This window comes from Pelodiscus sinensis, chromosome 5, assembly GCF_052426305.1.
Source record: "Pelodiscus sinensis isolate ZL-2025 chromosome 5, ASM5242630v1, whole genome shotgun sequence".
Classification (NCBI taxonomy): domain Eukaryota; kingdom Metazoa; phylum Chordata; order Testudines; family Trionychidae; genus Pelodiscus; species Pelodiscus sinensis.
In genome coordinates this window covers 50042638-50061744 of record NC_143056.1, presented here as the reverse complement: position 1 = coordinate 50061744, position 19107 = coordinate 50042638, and the positions used below count along the sequence as shown (strand labels likewise).

Sequence of the window (19107 nt, the reverse complement as noted above, 5' to 3'; positions counted from 1 at the left end):
CATGTTCTCATAATTTCATTTGGTGACCCCTAGTTTTTATGTTAATAGGTGGCAGTTTTAAAACAAACAAAAGGAAGTTTTTCTTCATGCACCCATGAAACTCCTTGCCACAGGATGTTGTGAAGACCAGGAGTTGTTTGGTTATTTGTTGTCTATTTTCTGGCAATAGACAAAAACAAATATTCATGCTGATAATTTTTATTTTATAATTGGATTTAATGATGATGAAATATTATTGATGGACCTGCAGACCTTCACAATAATACATGCAAGTTGTTAATAAGAATGGTTGAGTGCTCACTTGTATTGAAAATCAAGTCATTTATTTATGTGCCTAACTGTGAGCTTTAGGAGTCTGAGTTCACTCAGCCATAGCATATATAGATACCTATATGCTAGTCCTGGCATCTGGAATGGACACACAAATTGTGAAAATGAAATAAACCTTTTATTTAAAATGTATACATAATGATGTCATGCAAAGAGAGCTACTGATATTAAACAGTGTGGCGCTATTACCTATGATGTAAGCAAAGCACCTCATTACATGGTTGTTTAGCTATTAATAACATTGTATAAACATCAAATTATTTTCAAAATGGTAACCATTAGAGGAAAAAATAAGAACATCTAAAATAGGGTAATGATAGAGATGTAGCCGTGTTAGTCTGGGGTAGCTGAAGCAAAATGCAGGACAATGTAGCACTTTAAAGACTAACAAGATGGTTTATTAGATGATGAGCTTTCATGGGCCAGACCCACTTCCTCAGATCAAATAGTGGAAGAAAGTAGTCACAACCATATATTTTTATTTGGTATATATGGTTGTGACTACTTTCTTCCACTATTTGATCTGAGGAAGTGGGTCTGGCCCATGAAAGCTCATCATCTAATAAACCATCTTGTTAGTCTTTAAAGTGCTACATTGTCCTGCATTTTAAAATAGGGTAAGAAAACATAACTTTATCATTTTATCTTAAAATCATCTTTGTCTCGTTAAATCTGAAATCCACCATAAGTAAGTTTTCCAGTCTCCACTAACCTCCTCGGGGGAGTGTATAAAAGAGAAAATTGATATAATTAACAGTGCTGAAATGAATAATCCATATATTTGAAAGAGAACATTTAGAACATTTTCAGAAACATTTAATATGCCACTAGTAGGTAAACCTACTACCATTTCGTTGACTTACTTTCCACTTAACTAAGAGATTAACCTTTTTACCATTGTTCATTATAGTAAGTAAACCATTATTTCTTAATGGAAATTTATTGTCCTATACAGATTACAGCTACTGCACACAGAGAAATACTCCATTTTAATAAAATAAATGTAATAGTGCTTTTGATTTTTATTCTGCAGCATTACATTTTAAGTTGTACATATGATCAGGAAAATTTTTTATTTCATTTTGAAATTGTTTTCTTTCTGTTTTTATTTGAAGAAAAGGTTGAATATTATAGGTAAATCTAGTGGGAACATAAGATGGGAACACTAAGGCACGTAAGACATGTTTCATTCACTAGTAGACAGCTATTTTAACTTTTTTCTTTTATGAAAATTAATATTGGCTCTGATTAATGTAGGTGTTTTATTAAAGTGTGAACTGCTACACATTTTCTTTTGGAATACTGCTGTGCAATAATAATGCATTGCATTTTTCTAGCACTGTCCACCCCCAGATCTGTCTATGCAGTACGAACATTAGTACTAAACCTTGTTGTAGCTATTGTTTCCCCCTTCTTTAGAAATGGGGGAAATGAAATGCAAAGAGTATCTTCACAACTTCTCTCAGAAGCTCTATGGCCAGGGCAGAACCCAGCTTTTCCAAAGTCAGGGCCCTTTACTTTAACCACACGACTGTCTCTTTCTTGCCTCTTTATATAGTCCTTACGTGGTGACAAAAGACTGTTTCTGGTGTTGCTGTTTGTTCTGATGTAAAATTCCATTTTGGCTGGATACAATTCTTCAGTTTTCCTTTATTGTTATTAGAATAAGTGCTAGCTGCTGTCATCATTTGCTATACTGTGTGTGATTATTTTGTTATATATTTTTCAGAGTAACAAAATCATCTGATATATTCTGGTCAGCTCAGTATTCTGTATGTTGCACTAGACACTACTGTTTTGGAAACCCAGATTTAAGTGCATACTTGATCACTTCCTCCATCAGATTGCAGGGCCAGATGCCGCTACAAACATTTTTCACACTGCTCCCAAATGATAAGAATGAACTTCATTTCAATCTACAGTTACACTTACTGACTCAAACAATGAGGAGTCCTGTGGCACCTTAGAGGCTAACAGATTTATAGTTATACTTACTGGCTGATCAACAATGATGTTAAGTGAGCTTGCAAACACAAATTAGCCTAGCCTGCTACAGGGAGGAAAGTTATATTGACAGGAACCTTGTATGCAACGAAGGGGCTATAGGATAGACGGGGTGTTTCATGTTCTTGGACGTTAACACAGGCCTTCTCTCCTGCTGTGTAGGACCTTTGATTTCAGATTTTTGCTAAGACCAGCCATTAAAAAATTATTAATTAGAACCTCAAAATTAAGAGTGACTTAAAAATCATGATTTTTTTTAAAATATAAATGTGGGCTGTTTGATTGCTCTTCTAGTGTTGAAGCTTTTAGGGTTCACAATTTCAACCTTTTCTTTGCAACGCTGAGGACCAGAAACATATTATTTTTAAATGAAACAGGAGACGTTCATATAAACACATAGCTCTATGACTGGGACTTTAACAAACAGACCTAATATCCATAAGACTTACAATTAAGTTGTATGAGTTGGCAACACTGATTTCCTAACTTAATAGTGTTGCCTACAGCTGGGAAAGGCAATATGGGGTGAATAACAATTTTGAGAGGAAAAGAGACCTAGAGCAGGAAGGGATAGGGAGTGAAAATGAGGAGAGGAATGTGCATTCTTTAGTGACAGGTTTTTTTTGTAAATCTTATTGTATGAGTGTAGTCAGTGCAGAGAACTGTGTGAATTACTGGCTAGCAAAGAGGATTGACCTTATATTGACAAAACTATGCTGCTTTTTTTCCCTCCAAAGAAAATCCTTTCCCAAAGAGAGAGGGAGGCTAATTACTTAGTCATACATTCACTGTATTTCATAACAAAACTCATCCAAGGATTCAGTTCAAGAGAAATGATCCATCATGAGCCAAAAAAGACAGTGGGTATGGTCTCACCTCACAGCCAGTCTATTCAAGGGCAAGCTTGGACTTGCTGGAATTTCTCTTGTCTCAAAATCCACTCAAGCAGCAGTGGATAAGCTGCTATTGCATGTTGCCAGTCAACCTTAGAAAGTGCCCTCCATCTTTCTTCTGGGTTATAATAGCAAAGCCTGTGTCACTTGAGATGCCCATAATAACACATTTCTTAAAGTTTTGTAATCTAATTTAATAAAAACCAATAAATAATGGACACAATGAAAAAAAGCTGGTTCCTAAAGTTAGGTTCCTAAATCCATACTCAGGCCCTTAAAAATATATATATATTGTGGCCTGATTGTCAAAGGTGCTGAAAACCTGCAGCTCCCACTGGCTTTAGTGTGACAGGTGGATGCTCAGCACTTCTGAAAATTAAGGCAAATATTTGAAGTTTTGGCAAATGTTTTTTTTCATTATGCATTCCTAACTGTCCATGAGTAGTGTTTGTTTCTATTTACATTCAGATTTTCTCTGTAAAGTTGGTGAACTCTCAGTTGCCATTAAAACCACGGATTCTGAGAATATTTCATGGAACTTGTGACTAAGCATTCCAGCTATTGCCACATAAATATTTTTTAATTTTTTGTTTAGGGACATCTCTTTGCTCTCTATCTCTAAAGCCACTAAACTTTTTATTGAAACAACATATATTGCAATGGGAAGCTAACCATCAGTTAGTCACTTTCTGCTTGTAACTATCTGCAAGTGTTGCCCAATATTAAAAAAAATCAGTTAAACAAAAGTCCATAGATAAAACTTAAACCATATTTGGATAAGCCATAAAATTGTAGCTACCATTAAATTTTTATTTAAAAGGAAAAGCCAGCAACATGGATTTACATAATGTAAGGAACCCAAGATGTGAAACTGTAGACATACATTTGCAATCCATCAGTTCAAATAAAATTTTCATTCTGAAAGTTGGAAGGCAGTGCCAAGACATTGGAGAAATGTGTGAACTGTGCCAGCAATCAATTTTGCCATTTTATTCTGGATCTATTACTATTTCTGTAACAATACTGCTGGTAGAGTTTCAAGAAAAAAACTACAGAAATTCAGTGTTGATGTAACAAAAGCATGCAAAACAGTTTCCAAATCAGGGAGGCTTTAATCCTTTCTACAAATCTAAAATGATGAAAAAAACCTGTTGTAGTAATTTTAAATTTTTTATCAGTGCAGAACTGTCCAAAGTTCCAAATCTTTTCACAGATGATAAAACCTTTACTTAGGTTTAATTGGCTTAAACTTTAACAAGCTGGAAGACATCCAGGGTGGGGCTGTATGAAAAATTCCCTGATTAAGGTCACATTCAAAAGGAGATACAACTGGGGTGTCATTTACCAAACAATGAAGTACCCCATGTGAGGGGGTTTTACATCCATAGTAAGGCAACATTTATATAGTAAGTGAGAAGAAAGTGGGTACCCAATCTTGTGACATTACTTTGCAATGTAATGAGACAGATGCTGAATGATTTTTGCCAAAAATGTGAGATTCTGCAACTGACCTTGAGAAGCATAGATGTTTTCACATCTCTAAGTGACAGGTTAATACTCTAATTATTGCTATTCAAGAGCTCACTTTGTGCTTCAGGTAGGTTTTCCCAGTTGGAGCCACAATCATATGAATTCCTGCGAAAGAAAAAAAAAATTCTACCTGAGACTGCAGCCTTTACCACCATATTCTGTTTGGATTGTGAATCTTGACCTGTGGATAGTCTGTTTGTGCTCTCTTTTTTTCTGATCCTCACATTTTCAGTATTCAGAGGTTAAAATTAGTATGCCAATCTGTCCCTGATTCACTCTGATCATGTGTCTCCTTTATACTAGCTCCCCTGACAAAACAATGGTCCACAAAGATAGAAGATCCAGTCACCAAGAAATTCCCACCACATATGTGGAGTGCTCCATGTGGTATAGTGGAAGTGTAAATAATTCTCCTCTAGCCTACTTCACTGTGCTTGGATTCAGAAGCAGTCAGACTCAAGTTTAGGTGTCCATGAGGCACCTGACTCCGCTCCCCACCTTGAGCAGTGGGCAGCAGAGCAGGCAAAGCCCCCACAGCCTGACCCCACTCTCTGGCTGGAGCTGCGCAAGTCCAACTGCCCCAACCCTATTCCCCAGAGGGAGTGCCAGGCAGATCGAGACTAGCCCCAAATCCCAATCCCGAGCTGTAGTGCCAGGTGCGGGGATAGTGCAGATGGGTGCACTTTTCTTCTTCACCTCTCAGCACCCAGGGTGCTGGAGGTAGGAAAAGATGGCCCTGGTGGCCTTCGGGGTGGGTCCTTGAGTGAATCCTACGCTGTGAGGGGATTTGGGAGACAAAGGCTGTAAGGAAACTACTGTTTCCTCACCCTTCTCAAATATATTAACTGTAAAGATTGCCTAGTTATTAAGAGGGTGTCCCAGCCATTCAGGGTATAACACCAGGGAATCTGTCATGCAAAATGGAACACAGTTCCTTTCCCAGCCTTCTCTACTATGAAAAGCCAAAGAAAGCTAGGGTGTGTTGTGTACAGACCCCTCCAAAATAGGTCAGAAGTTCTCTTAGAGGGACAGACGTGGAGAGGACTTATTCATAGGCTCTTGGCTAGCTTTGCATTCTTTGGGAGAGTCAGATACTTGCCTCCTGCCCCATACCATCACCACTCTGGATGTCTTTGAAACCTTGGATTTTCCACCTATAGCTCCTGTATCTATACACATTATTGACTTCTCAGGCCTTTCATCTGCTGCTGCATGAGGATCTGTTTACTGAAAAATACAGATACATTCTCTTCTAACATCATCAGCAGGGTGAGACTTACTCCAGCAACCACAAAGGATAAAGGAGGTATAAAGGAGAGCAAAATGAAACACACAAACCCCCTCTCTGAAAATAGATCTATCTATATTAATTTACAGATTTTTAAAAGGGAGAGTCAGTGATTTGGCTCAACTCTAAGGTTGAGTTTCTTTGTTTGTGGGATAGAAAAAACAAGTAGAGATAAAAATGGAAAAGTCTGAGATTTGACAAAATTTAGTTACTATCTCCATTCAGGCCCACTCAGGATACGTCTACAATGCATGGTTATTTAGGGATACCAGAGGTACCCCGAAATAGCTACCCTGCGTCTATACAAACCACCCGTTATTTCAGTATCCTGGTAACCCTCATTCCATGAGGGTTGAGGGATGTCTCGAAATAGCACGTTATTTCAAAATTTCTGTGTAGATTCACCAAATTTTGAAATAGCCTATTTCAAATAGATTTGAAATAAGATATGCAATTTGCATAGTGCAAATTACATATCTTGTTTCAAGCTTAGGGTGATATGTGGATGCACCCTTAGTTACCATTGAATATGATAACATGATTGACTTGGTTGTCTATAACGTCCCCTTTGAAGCCATTGACCTGCATTTAATCATATCACTTTCAGTGGATTATTGAGCCTCTAGAGCAGGATACCCAATTTTGGAAGCCCCGGGGGCCACAATGACACACACAGCACATGCTGAGGGCCTGAAAATACTGATGGGCTTCAATACAAAGACTAAGGCAAGACTATACAACACACGGGCTTCATTTAAGTCAGTTTTGCTGAAATTAATAAAATGCAATATTTACCCAATTTCCACCCATATGACAGCACTTTTAATGAGCAATGACAGTCAAGGAATTTAACTACTAAAATGCATATCAACAGAAGACTGCTATATTGACTCCTTTTTTTTTTTTTGGCTCCTACATGTGGGCCACGTATTGAGCCCCACGTAAATCCAAACCACACTGTGGGTCACAAACAAATGGGCCACGGGCCGCGTGTTGAGTAGCTCTGATCTGGAGCCATTAGTTCTTACTAAAGAGAGTTTCTTTGAAACTGGTGGATCATTGACCATGAAGAATGTAATAGATCTTATGTCACCATAATGATTTATTGTCTATGCAACTTTCACACATTTATAAGAAGTCTACATCAGAACATTTGTATATAAGTGGTTTAATAGGGATGATAAATATTCAGTACTCAGACCAGAATTAGGCGCTAGATTATTGAATTTGATATTAAATTGAGTTACCCAGCTCTTTACTCAATGTTTCCCAGGTTTAGTCTTACCTGGGAGTTAGCAGAACACTGCCCAACCGGGTGTATTAATATGGACTGTATAAATACCCTTATTTTACTCTACCAGTAATCCCATTTATTTTATTGGCAATATTATTAGAGAATAGTCTAATTTCATGTGATTAAGGATATTAGAATCAGCTCCTCTATAAAAAACATTTATATTTGTGCTAAAAGACCATACTTTATAGTCTGAAAGATTATTTCATCCCCTATGTTTATATTGATTAAACGTCACAAAATATTGCACACCACAAATTGGAGATGACAATCTGGAAGCGATGGCACTCTCTGGCAACATATTATTAGAGGAATGAACCTGACATGGCATAATGTCTGGAAGAAACCACAGGTAATAAAGTTTCAGTTAAGCATTGTGACCTCAGTCCCAGTACACACATGCTAATGAGATAAGAGATCGTACCTTCCTGAACAACTTCCTTCTCACTTCCACCTACAGGAAAATCAAGCCACACCTTTACCTAGACTAACTCCTCCTCTGACTAGAAATGGAAGAAAATAGTTTCAACAGGGCTGTAGAGGCAAAACATTTCACAGCTGATTTTTCTCTATACTGAATGGGAAATCACAGAAAGGAGACCTCACACCACTTGTTCCCATCCTCTAGGAAAGGAGAGACTGAAAAGAGAAGGTGTCTCTTTAGCCTGACTCTTATTTTTTTCTGATGAAAATAATTGAAGTCTGTGAGTTTTGTTAAGGGCCTAGCTTAAGAAGCCTCAAAAAAATGTTATATAAATATGGGCAAGATAAGACACAAAGTGAGAAAATATTTTATTTAATGATTATTCATCTTTTCATTTTAGATGAGATAACCCTTTGGAGTAAGACTAGGAATAACTTTCCAGAAAGAAGGGCTTGTTGTCACTGCATTCACAGATAGAAATGAAAGCCTCTAGCAGAAAATACATGGATATCCTCTAACACTAAAATGGATATCATTTGTTAGGAGTGAAGATGGTGTTATTTTCAACCTATCTTTTTGTTCACCCAGGTTTAAAGTTGCCTCACTGGTATGACAAAAAACCCAAAGGAAATGTATTTTCCCTACCCTAGCTGTTTTTATTTTCCTCTTCCTGCCTCCTTGGCCACTCGTAGGTCCCTAAAAAAGATTAAATTCATTTTTCTTCTCTATACTCTGCTTTCACATCTGAAGTAACACCAGGAAGTTTGTCTTATGTTGTTCAAAGGGAAGAAGCACTCAGTGCTTTGGGGAATGTATGACCATTTCATGATAGACAAGGAAAATATACCAGCATAGAAACTCTGGAAGTGGTATTTTAAGGAGGGCAGGAGTAGGCAAACTAGCAACATCTGTTACAGCTATTAGCATACAAATCGGACCTCCCTTGTCTGGTACCCTCAGGATCTGAGTGGTCCCGAACAAAAGTTTGCTGGATGAGGGGAGGTCAAGTTTCCCTATCCGGTGGTAGGCTCTGCTTCCGAGTAGGGGCTATGCTCCCTGCCACCTGCCGCTGCCCCTAGCTCCCATCCCATGGTGCCAGCTGTTACAAGAGGCTGCATCGTCCACCCCACCAGCTGTGGACAGGGGCCAGCCCCGCTGTCTCCAGCCCCAGCAGTGGCTGCACACCTGCCACCACTACCACGATGCTGGTCTGAGCTGCGTGCCCACCTGACTCCGGTGCCATCCGGGACTACAATCCTGCATCATGCCATCCCTGACTGAGGCTGTGCTTCTGCACTCCTCGCCACAAGCCCTGCTACCTCCAGCCCTGGCTGGGGCTGTGTTCCTTGCTGCCAGCCCTGGCCAGGTCTGTGCTTTCCCCCACACTGGCCCCGCTGTGGCTGGGCTCCCCACCACCAGCCCATCCCAGGCTATGATTCTGAACCTGGACAGCTGGGACTCTCTGGTCCAGCAATATCTGTGTCCCTATTGGACCATGGATGTTGCCAGACCAAAGAGTTACGGATTTTAGAGATTCAGCCTGTACTTTCATGCACTCATGCTATATAAATCTTTAACAATAGTGTATATTTGGGCCTCTAGGAGGATACTGGGTTTTAAATGCTGAGTCATCACAATCCTTTTTCATTAAAGTTGAATGAACACAAGTACCAGTATATGTATCAGTATATATCAAATATACAATAGTCAGAGCAATGGAGGGTTGTTTATATCTTAGGTATGATGCTTGTTGACATGAGACCTACATTTCAATTCAAGTTTTAACTCCAGAACTCAAACCAACTGGTTATAAACCTAGCTCAAGTTTCAGATTTATAATTCCAGATGCCTCCAGGTGAATATAACGTGATGTTAAGGTTTCATTACCAAAGATGTACACAGCATGTCTGGGTCTTGCCCTTCTGATGCTACCTCTATTTCTTTAGAATATTTTGCAAAAAATGTAACATTTTCCACTACATAGTTCAAAATGTCTCCCCTGTTTTCATTGCGAAGAAAATCTTCTGAGATGTAAACGCAAAGAGGACAGAAAATGGAAGTGTTTGGAAATGCAAACAGTGTCATAGAGTGGGAAAATGGCTTCTTCCATTACCTCCTTTCTTCCCCACAAATTATTTGCCAAGGGGTACCTGGAGCCAGCTTAACCTACAAATCAGTGTGTGTTATAAATAAATTCTAAAAACTTTTAATATAAAAATGAATGCTAATGAATGCTTTCTCTTACCCACAAAGAAAAATAAGGGCTCAGAAGACATGTTTCATACTTCAGTAACAGTCACATTTACATCGAACACCATTTTTTTTTTTTTTGTTAAAAGTTACCTTTCTGTAATTGCAGACTAGTTGAGACTTTAGATAGCAGCATCTTTACAATAATGGACACTTTTTAAACAGATTATTGCCAAAAGTGCATTCTTTATTCCAGGGAGACACTGTAATAGATACCAGCATTTTAGTAATGATAAAAGCAATCTGTAAGCTATTATCGTTTCCTTTAGAGTAACGTAATCTTCATATTGTTTTATAGGTCTGGAATTTTAATAGTGTTTTTAATTTAGAACGAGTATATTACATATTATTAATTACATGTGAATATGAACTACATATCAGGCGAGTGAACTATTTTCTTAAAAATAAATATATTTAAAAATATTTAACCCAGCATAAAAAGTGGCACAAATAAATTAAAGAATGTCACACAGAGATGATAACAGTTTTCATGGAGTAAGCCTAGGAGAAGCAGCAATTCTAGATTCATTGCTGGGATTTGTTTCATTTTCCAAACTTCAGGAGACAAGTTGGAAGGTACTGCTTTTATTCCCTAAAAATGTGCATCTTATTAAATGTGAGTGATCTGATTGAAGTAAGCTGTTGATTTTCATATGTGTATCTTTGGAAGAAAGTTCAACATGGGAAATACGGATTTATTTTTAAAGAAATGTGAACAGTTTCCAAAGTTGTCAGGGAAATACTTCACTGATCAGAGAATCTTAGAGAGATGTGTGCAGCATAGCAATGTAATGGCCTCTAATGCTATTTAAAAGTATGGCTTTTAAATAAAGGAAACCCGTTCACTGTTTTTGAAAGAAGTCGTAATCTACTTTAAACTATCATTCCGTTTTTCTGACTTGCAATTAGATGATATTTCCAAAATGTCAATCCCCGATTCTGTTGTGTCCATCATTGTAATAAAATGTGACAGCAAAGATATTATATCAATATTTTTTCCATAATTAGCATTAAAGATCTCACAAGGGTTAAACAGAAAAGTTGTACAAAGGTTTTCCAGTGAATGGGCCTGCAGGCAACATTATGCCTTTAAAATCTTTTAATATAGCCAAGACTGATGACGGCCAGAGACAAATCTATGAGCAAACCCTTTTGGAGAAAATAGTTTTGTGGTGTATGATGTATGTTACGTAAATGAGCTTATTAGGACTCTCATCTATTTTATTATTGGTGCCCAATTTAATAGAGGCATTTAAAAAACAATATATCTGCCTGACTCCTTGAAATGAAGAAGATACATTGATATAATTGAGAGCAAATGATTGCATGTTGTGCCATTTAATCATGTCATTTTTCAATTGCTGTTTTTTGCACTTCACTGCATACTTATAGAATATTTAGCTTCAATATAGATTAAGTCCCACCATTTGCAACTAAGCGGAGATCCTATAATAGGTGACATTTTCTTTTAACCTTGAAATCAGTTAAAACACCCGTGTTTGCCAGTATTTTCTTTAAAAGATGACAAGTCATCATTCACTTCCAGTCCATGGCATTTGGCTTTTTTATTTTGAGGAATTACTTATCACTGCTTGTCCTTTTCATTCACTAATAGAAATGCTTATTTTCAATATTCATGCAGGATGCACAGTTAATTTTAAAACACAAGTTGCTGCACAGCCAAAAGTAGGTGCCAGCTAGAAGACCACTACTGTCATCTCATGGAAAGCTTTGAAAAATAAGATAGTTTACAAAACAGTGTGTTGGTACATCATTATTTCAACTTCCTGTCCCTCCCCCACTGCTTTCTATTTGGTGATATTTGCATAAAAATAAAGGACCTGACTTCTTATAGCAGTATTTTAGTCTCGTGCCAACTCTGTTGAAATCCATGATGTTACATGGGCCTAAAGCAGATATAAAATGATAAAATGGGCCCAGGACCTTTATTTTGAAGAGTTCATCTGTTCCCACTGTTTGTTCTCCACTTGAAAACATGACTGACTAATGTTATCATTATACTGTGAGAACCAGCAAACGTTATAATTGTTTCCATTCACTTTTTTTAGCTAAATTCTGCTAGCTTGGTCTATCTTTAAATATTGAGTTTAAAAAAATAGATATTTTTTACAGTTCGAGTTGTAATTTACTGGGTTTACATTAGATAAGAAAAAATATAAAATGGATATAAAGCCTTTTTCATCAGTGGAGAATCCTGGCAAAAAGTAGGTAAAAACTTCCACTTTGGGCTAGTTATTTCATAATGGTCCTCAGTGTAGTCTTGCACCATCTTCTGAAGCATCTAATACTGACTATTGTCAGAACAAGGAGACAGGATTAGAAAGACTGCTATTCCGATTGGCATGGCAATTCTTCCGTACCTAAAAGTAAAAAGAAACTAAAACATGTAAACTGGCATTCTTCAAATAGCTTTCCTGACTCCAAAGACCTCAGGTGTTTTCAGCTAGATTGGGCCTTGAATTTTCTTTTATTTCTTTGTTCACACACTATAATATTCAGAAGTACAAAGTCAGTCAAACTTTAAACAGGGAAGATAAAAATGACTGAAACATAAAGACCTCATGCAAAGAAATTTCAGTGTGTACTAGAAGTATGTGAAAACACATGTAATTTGTTTTAAAAAGGCATCTAAATATTTGTATATGGTAATTCAAATTCTTGCTATAGAAATACAGCTTTGGGATATTACTGTAAGGTGACTGAACAACTGATTGAAAGGCAGTACTCAGAGTAGTTATCAATGCTTTTCGGTAAAAATAATGGGGGCATATTTTAGTGGGGCATCACAGAGGTGGGTCAGTCCTGGATCTGGTCCTATTCAGTATCCTTGGGAATGACTTGGAAAACAGAATGCAGAGTATGTTTATAGTATTTGTAGATAACTGCAAGATGTGAGGGCCTGCAAAGTCTTTCAAGGACAGGAATGACTTCTGTCAAATTAGAGAATTGGTCTGAACTCAACAAGGTGAAATTCAAGAAAGATAAGTGCAAAGTACTTCACTTAGAAACTAAAAAACAAATGAACTACAGCTTGGAAAATAGCCTGGTTAGATGGTGATACTGCAGAACAAATCTAGGGGACATCAATTGTGGATCACATTTGAATATGAGCCAAAAACATGATGCAGCTGCAAAAACTGTCATTCTGAGGTATATTGAGTTTGTTGTATTTCAGACATAGGAGGTAATTGTCCAACTCTACTCGGCACTCTGAGGCCTCAGTTGTAGTATTGTGACTAATTCTAAGCACCACACTTTAGGAAAGATATGGAATAACTGAAGAGTCCAGAGAACAGGAATAAGAATGCTTTACAAGGTTTAGAAAGGTTTACAAGGCTTAGGATGTGGAATTCCCATCATTGCAGGTTCCTACCAACAGTTTAGCCAAATACCTATCATTAAGGATAGTCTATGTTTACTTGGTCCTACCACCATGCACAGGACTGGACATGATGACTTTTTGAGATTCTTTCCAGCCCTACATTTCTATGAATCTGTGATATAAAACATTAGACTAACATTGATGCACTGGACAATGACAAACTAAATTTTTCATTTAGTAATTTCCATAATTAATTTCACACTCCATTTTCTGGCTTATTTTTGCAGTTGAAGACTATGCAGTTGTTGAAAAATATTGCTTAGGTCTCAGTTCTGCAAGAAACTTACACAAACACGTAATAGTTCTATTGAATACAAGAGAATTCCTCACACACTTGACTTCAGAATCTGTTAATGTACCTTGTAGAATCAGGGCCTTAGTAGCCAAGCAGTAGTATTCTATCATGCTGTGTGAGAGTATATGGTTCAATCCCTTTTCTCTGAGCCATCCTGTGCACTAGGTTCTGCTCTTCAATTGGGAGTGATCTTTGATGTCATTCAGCAGTGGCCCTTCCAGATGATTTACAGTGTAGTATTATAAGGATGTGAATGGAGTGCAATCCAGCCCTTTTTAGCTGTTAGGTTGATAGCTACAAAGCACTAAACAGAGTTATGCCGAGAGGAAAAAGATCTCCAGGGCTCTGCTGTGATGTACAGGAACCCCTACTCTGGGAAATAAACTACAGACTAGACCAGTGTTTCTCAAACTGTGGGTCCCGGCCCCCCAGGGGTTTGCGAGCAACTTAGAGGGGGGGTCGCGAACAACTTAGAGGGGGATCGTGAGCAACTGAGAGGGAGGTCGCGGTATCACACTGGACTAGACTTCAGAGATTTTCCAGGATACTGGAGATAACCTGGAAAAGCTCTGCTGTGTCCAAGGAACGCACTTGCTTTCCCCCCCCAAAATTCAGAAAAGTAGACACATTTTTTTGGCATCCGTGTAAACCTCATTTGTAGATGGGACTAATGTTGGAAAAGACTCTTTTGGAAGAAAAGCGGGAAAAGATACACAAATTGCGGTTTGCTATTTGTGTATCTTTTTCCTACTTTTCTTTGTAGTCTAGACACAGCCTAAGCTGCAAAACATTGTGTGCCTTATTGGGACAATTCAGCCAAGATTGTCAGACATAGGAACCTAAAACAAGACTCCTAATTCTGTATAGAAACCTCTTCCTGATTTTCCAAATGGCTGATTATGAACAGTTTCCACTGAGGGCAGTTGGAATGGTGGGATGTCCAACACTTTTGAAAATAAGGCAGATGCCTAAAAAGGGATTTAGTGTTTAAAAGTCCATGCATTTTAGACATCTAGGTTTTAAAATCCTGTTCGTCTTTGCTTTTCTTTTGTTGTGTAATGGCTTCGTTGATTATGAGGTTTTTGTAGAGGCTGCTATCTGAAAATGTGTTATACCATTTAGATATTTAAAATAAAATAATTGGTGAAGATTTGGAAATCAGAACTGTAGGTGCACAATCACTGTATTCTCAGTTTTTTACATGACCATTCAATTTCAATAGCTGCATACATGGGACATTGTGAGATATCATGTCAAAGATACAGATAATGACCATTTTTAGCATGATGCACCAACGACCATAAATACCCACTTTGGATTCAATATAGTCTGCAGTTAGACATTGTTTATGTGCCTTTACCTGATTAATAACTCTTATAGAGCTAGAAGACTTACAGTAATTCTTTTCCTTGTTAGAAATGAGTTTTTCATCCTTTTTTAATATAAATCATAACATGTAAGAAAGTTGAAACAAAACTACCATAGTTTAATTGTATTGTGTCACACATGTAAATCAAGATTAGTGCTTGTGAAGTTAATGTTATTGTGCTGTTGGAAAGTGAGAGATGAGTTGGTTCCTATATCTCTGCACGCAGATAATACAATGTACAGGGTACAACATCCCACATATTTTAGTTTATGGATGGAATAATCCCAACTTTATCATATATGGGGTTGTAACTGGAGTGTTATAGTTTCCAGCATTTTAGAAGATGTCATCATGATGTACCTCAACATAGGAAGGTGAGATAATGGTTTGGGGCCAAGTTCTCAGCTTCAGTCAAGTTTATTCAGATTTTCATTAATTTAACTGAGATCACAATCTATCTCATAAAAAGCCAGCATATAATGTTGAATTTCTTTTCTTTTGCAGTGCTAAGTAAGACCTTCAACTGTATTTGTACCTAGATTTTTTTTCTGGAGTAATATTGGGCTAATGAACAGCATCAGAAAGGAAATTCATCAGACATGATTACATGAAGAGTTGTGTTGGTATATAGTAATGAACCCTAGGAAAATAAATAAGGGCAAGTTCAGGAAACTTAAGTGAAAATGCAGCACTGGTCTAAATTGAATAATAAAATTCCTGGTCATATTTTGCCATAAATAGTGGTTTGGGAATTTGTCATTCACCTTATTTAAAATTCAGAAATATTGAAGGTACAGAGTTCTCTCATTACAGAAATAATGGAATTCCAGCTATTACAGAGTTAGGGTAATTTAAATAGCTATAGAATGCATTATATCAATAAGTGGAACATCTGTATGAAATGTCCACCTGCTGATATACTACTCAGTGTACTTTACAATGAAATGCACTTAATCATTTTAAGACATCTTCTAATGAAGCCTTATCAGAATTAACATTTTGAATACAAATACTTTTAGGCATTAAAACTCACTCTCTAAATGAGATTGTATTGTCTTGTTTACCCTTGTTGATTAATAAGCAATCTGTTAACTGTTAGAACAGTCAAATTGTGCCAGTAGATTAGTAATTCAGCTATGTTTGTGGATATAATCATCATTTCTTTTGGAGGCATTGAATTAAAAAAAATCACTTGCATGCTTTCAGTGAGCAAAAGAAAGATATATCCTTCTTGATATTTGTACCACTATTTTGCTCAAGTCTTTCAGCTTAGAGTCATTGCCCAAGCACAAATGTCCTTGAGGGCAAATACTGTTTTGATACACATCACTTTTCAACATAGCTTTCCTTTTAAATCCACCCTAATAATGCAGCAACTTAATTCAAATTTTAAAAATATTAAAGTTTTGTCAATCAAGTTTAGAAGGGGTGTCCATCTTAATTATTATTATTTTTCTGCAGTTGGCACTTGTGAACTGCTCTGAAAGTTGTGAGGAGTTTATTTTAAATGTTTTCAAAACAGGAAATTAAAAACAAAATACTTGTTCATTTAGAGAACAAAAATGCTTAAATGAGAGTTGAGATTATCTCATAGGGTCATCTACTTTTATCTGTGGCGTCCTGCAGAGGAAAACAGATGTTGGCAAATTACAATTAAAATTATCTGGAAAACTCCATTATTACATACATAGTATAAAGTAAGTGCCAGTTAGGAATCGTATATTAGATTCACGGCATGCCTCGAAAGGGTAGATGGTCAAGTTTGAGGCTGAAGGACTCTGCCTCATAGATGCCTAGGCAGTGTGCCCCCAAACCTCATAGAAATACTTTAGAAAGACATTGCAAGTTAATACAATCCTAATGCAATGTTGAGTTTCCATAGACGATGGGTGGGTGTGGAGACTATAACACTTAAACACGCTATACTGCACAGAATTGCAGCACAGGAGATGCACTACTGGTACTGTTATCTTATGAGATTTCCATTGCATTTGTTTCTTGAGTATATGCAGCATTTCCTGGCCTCAACTGCTGTTTGTCAATAACAAGGCTTGTTCATGGGTTTGAATTGCATGATGAGGTGCAAACTGTATTCCTCTTTTCCACTAGATCTTTCTGATGAAATACCATAGTTGCTATTAAATGCTCATAATTTTGAACATAGTTATCATTACCACCATACTTCTATTTTCATTTCAGCATAAGAAATGCCATAGGACTGTTCTAATCACAAGAAGCCATTTGTAAAGATTGTAAAGAGGACCATTGCACTTCCCTGCTGCACATTTTTCCTCGGGAGTGTAGCATATGGCCCATCATTTCTAATGGTTCTTCTAAGTAATATATTTTTTCTTTATTTTGATTTTCTAGATCTGCACTGAATTAAACATCGAATTAAACTCTGCCATTTTATGAGCATAGTGTTTATTTGTTTTTCCCTAAAAGAGTCTTTAAATCCATTTTAAAAATTGAATGACTAGAGGTTGGCAGGATAACTAATTTTCAGAGACATGCCCCATTGGAAAAGTGGTTGGGTAGAACTCTGTGCTGTAAATTGTTTGGCATCATTGAAATACATAGCATATGCGTGACATTAATTTGAAGAAGACTTCAAGTAGCTTTGCCTCCTCATTGCCATTATTATACCTATCTGTAAGTGCATTACCAGGAAACAATGAATGGAGCACAGACAGACTGTAAGAAGAAGATTGGACACTACAAAGTATAAATTTCACAGTTTAGTTTTTATATATTTGGAGACTACACCGCACTGACTTCTGTCATTTCTCTATCCTGCAGTCTCTCTGCTGCGAGATCAAACAGAGACGACGTGGAGTAGCCTCTGTGTTGCGATTATGCCAGCACCTCCTAGATGACCAGGAGACCTGCCATCTGAGTGCAGATCACCAATCTATGCAGCTGATCATTGTAAATCTTGAAAGAAGGTGGGAAGCCATTGTCATGCAGGCTGTTCAGTGGCAAACCAGGCTGCAAAAGAAGTTGGGAAAAGTCCCGGTGAGTAATGTTTGCTTTAAAGAGGCCTAGTATTGTTTAATTTGTCACATAGAAACCATTATTCCACTGGATGGCAAACATATTCATTTTACAGTGGATTTTCTGACTCAAGATTCCATCACTAATCTTTATAGTTAACAAATAAAGCTTTATTTTTCACAAAACAGTGCTGGGTATGGACATGACTGATTAATAAGATAAAATCATAATATATATGTTCTGTTTGCTGCATTTTTAATCACAAGGGATCTCATCCTGTCAAAGACTGGGCACATTTGACTTCTGTTGAAATCAGTGCAAGTTGAGTTACTTAGCACCTTGTAGGACTGGGTCAATAATAATTTTTTATTGAATATAATACTTCAGAATATTTCTGTACACTGTTTTTATCACCATGCTACCACTAAGTGCATTCTTCACAGAGAACAGTGTTTCCCAGATTGTATGCCTTGGCTTACTAGTGTGCCATGGAATGTTGGAAAAGTCACTTGTGGGGGGAGGGGGAGAACTCATTTATTTAAATTAGTGTCACAACCAAATTGCATTTGTGAAAGGGTTTGTTTTAATAGTTTTACACCGGGAGGTATGCCACATTTCAAAATTGTTATTGAAGTAAGTTTGCCTCAGGCTGGAAAAGGTTGGGAAACAATGACTGAAAACTTCAGGTATATAACAAGTTCGGTACTATTTAAAATATAAGGAAAATGTATTAATCTACTCTTATCTTAGGAAGCAATTCTTAAGAGGCAAAGTATATTACTTATGCTATATATTAAGTGGCATCAATTAGACAGGTCTTGTACAGTATAAAACCATATTGGAATGAGTTAATTGTATTCTGACAATAAACCGTATCCCTACCGTAAGTCCATTAATAGCCATGGATGAATTGACCCAGGATGTCAATTCTGTGTTACTAGCCCAATGCATGTGTTACTAGCCCAATGCTGAAGCATGAATATTGCAACCACAGAAACAATGATGATAATCTGCTGACATGCATCATAAAAAT

General features: G+C 37.1%; 1 protein-coding gene across 2 annotated transcripts in view; it reads left to right on the top strand.

Moving 5' to 3' along the window:
• Positions 1-19107, top strand: part of AKAP6 (A-kinase anchoring protein 6) — a 379467-nt gene that overhangs the window by 321373 nt on the left and 38987 nt on the right. For both annotated transcript variants that reach the window (XM_089778447.1, XM_075926957.2), the window contains exon 12: positions 17880-18095. In XM_089778447.1, the coding sequence (XP_089634573.1) occupies positions 17880-18095 (216 nt within the window). The remainder of the gene's footprint in view (positions 1-17879; positions 18096-19107) is intronic.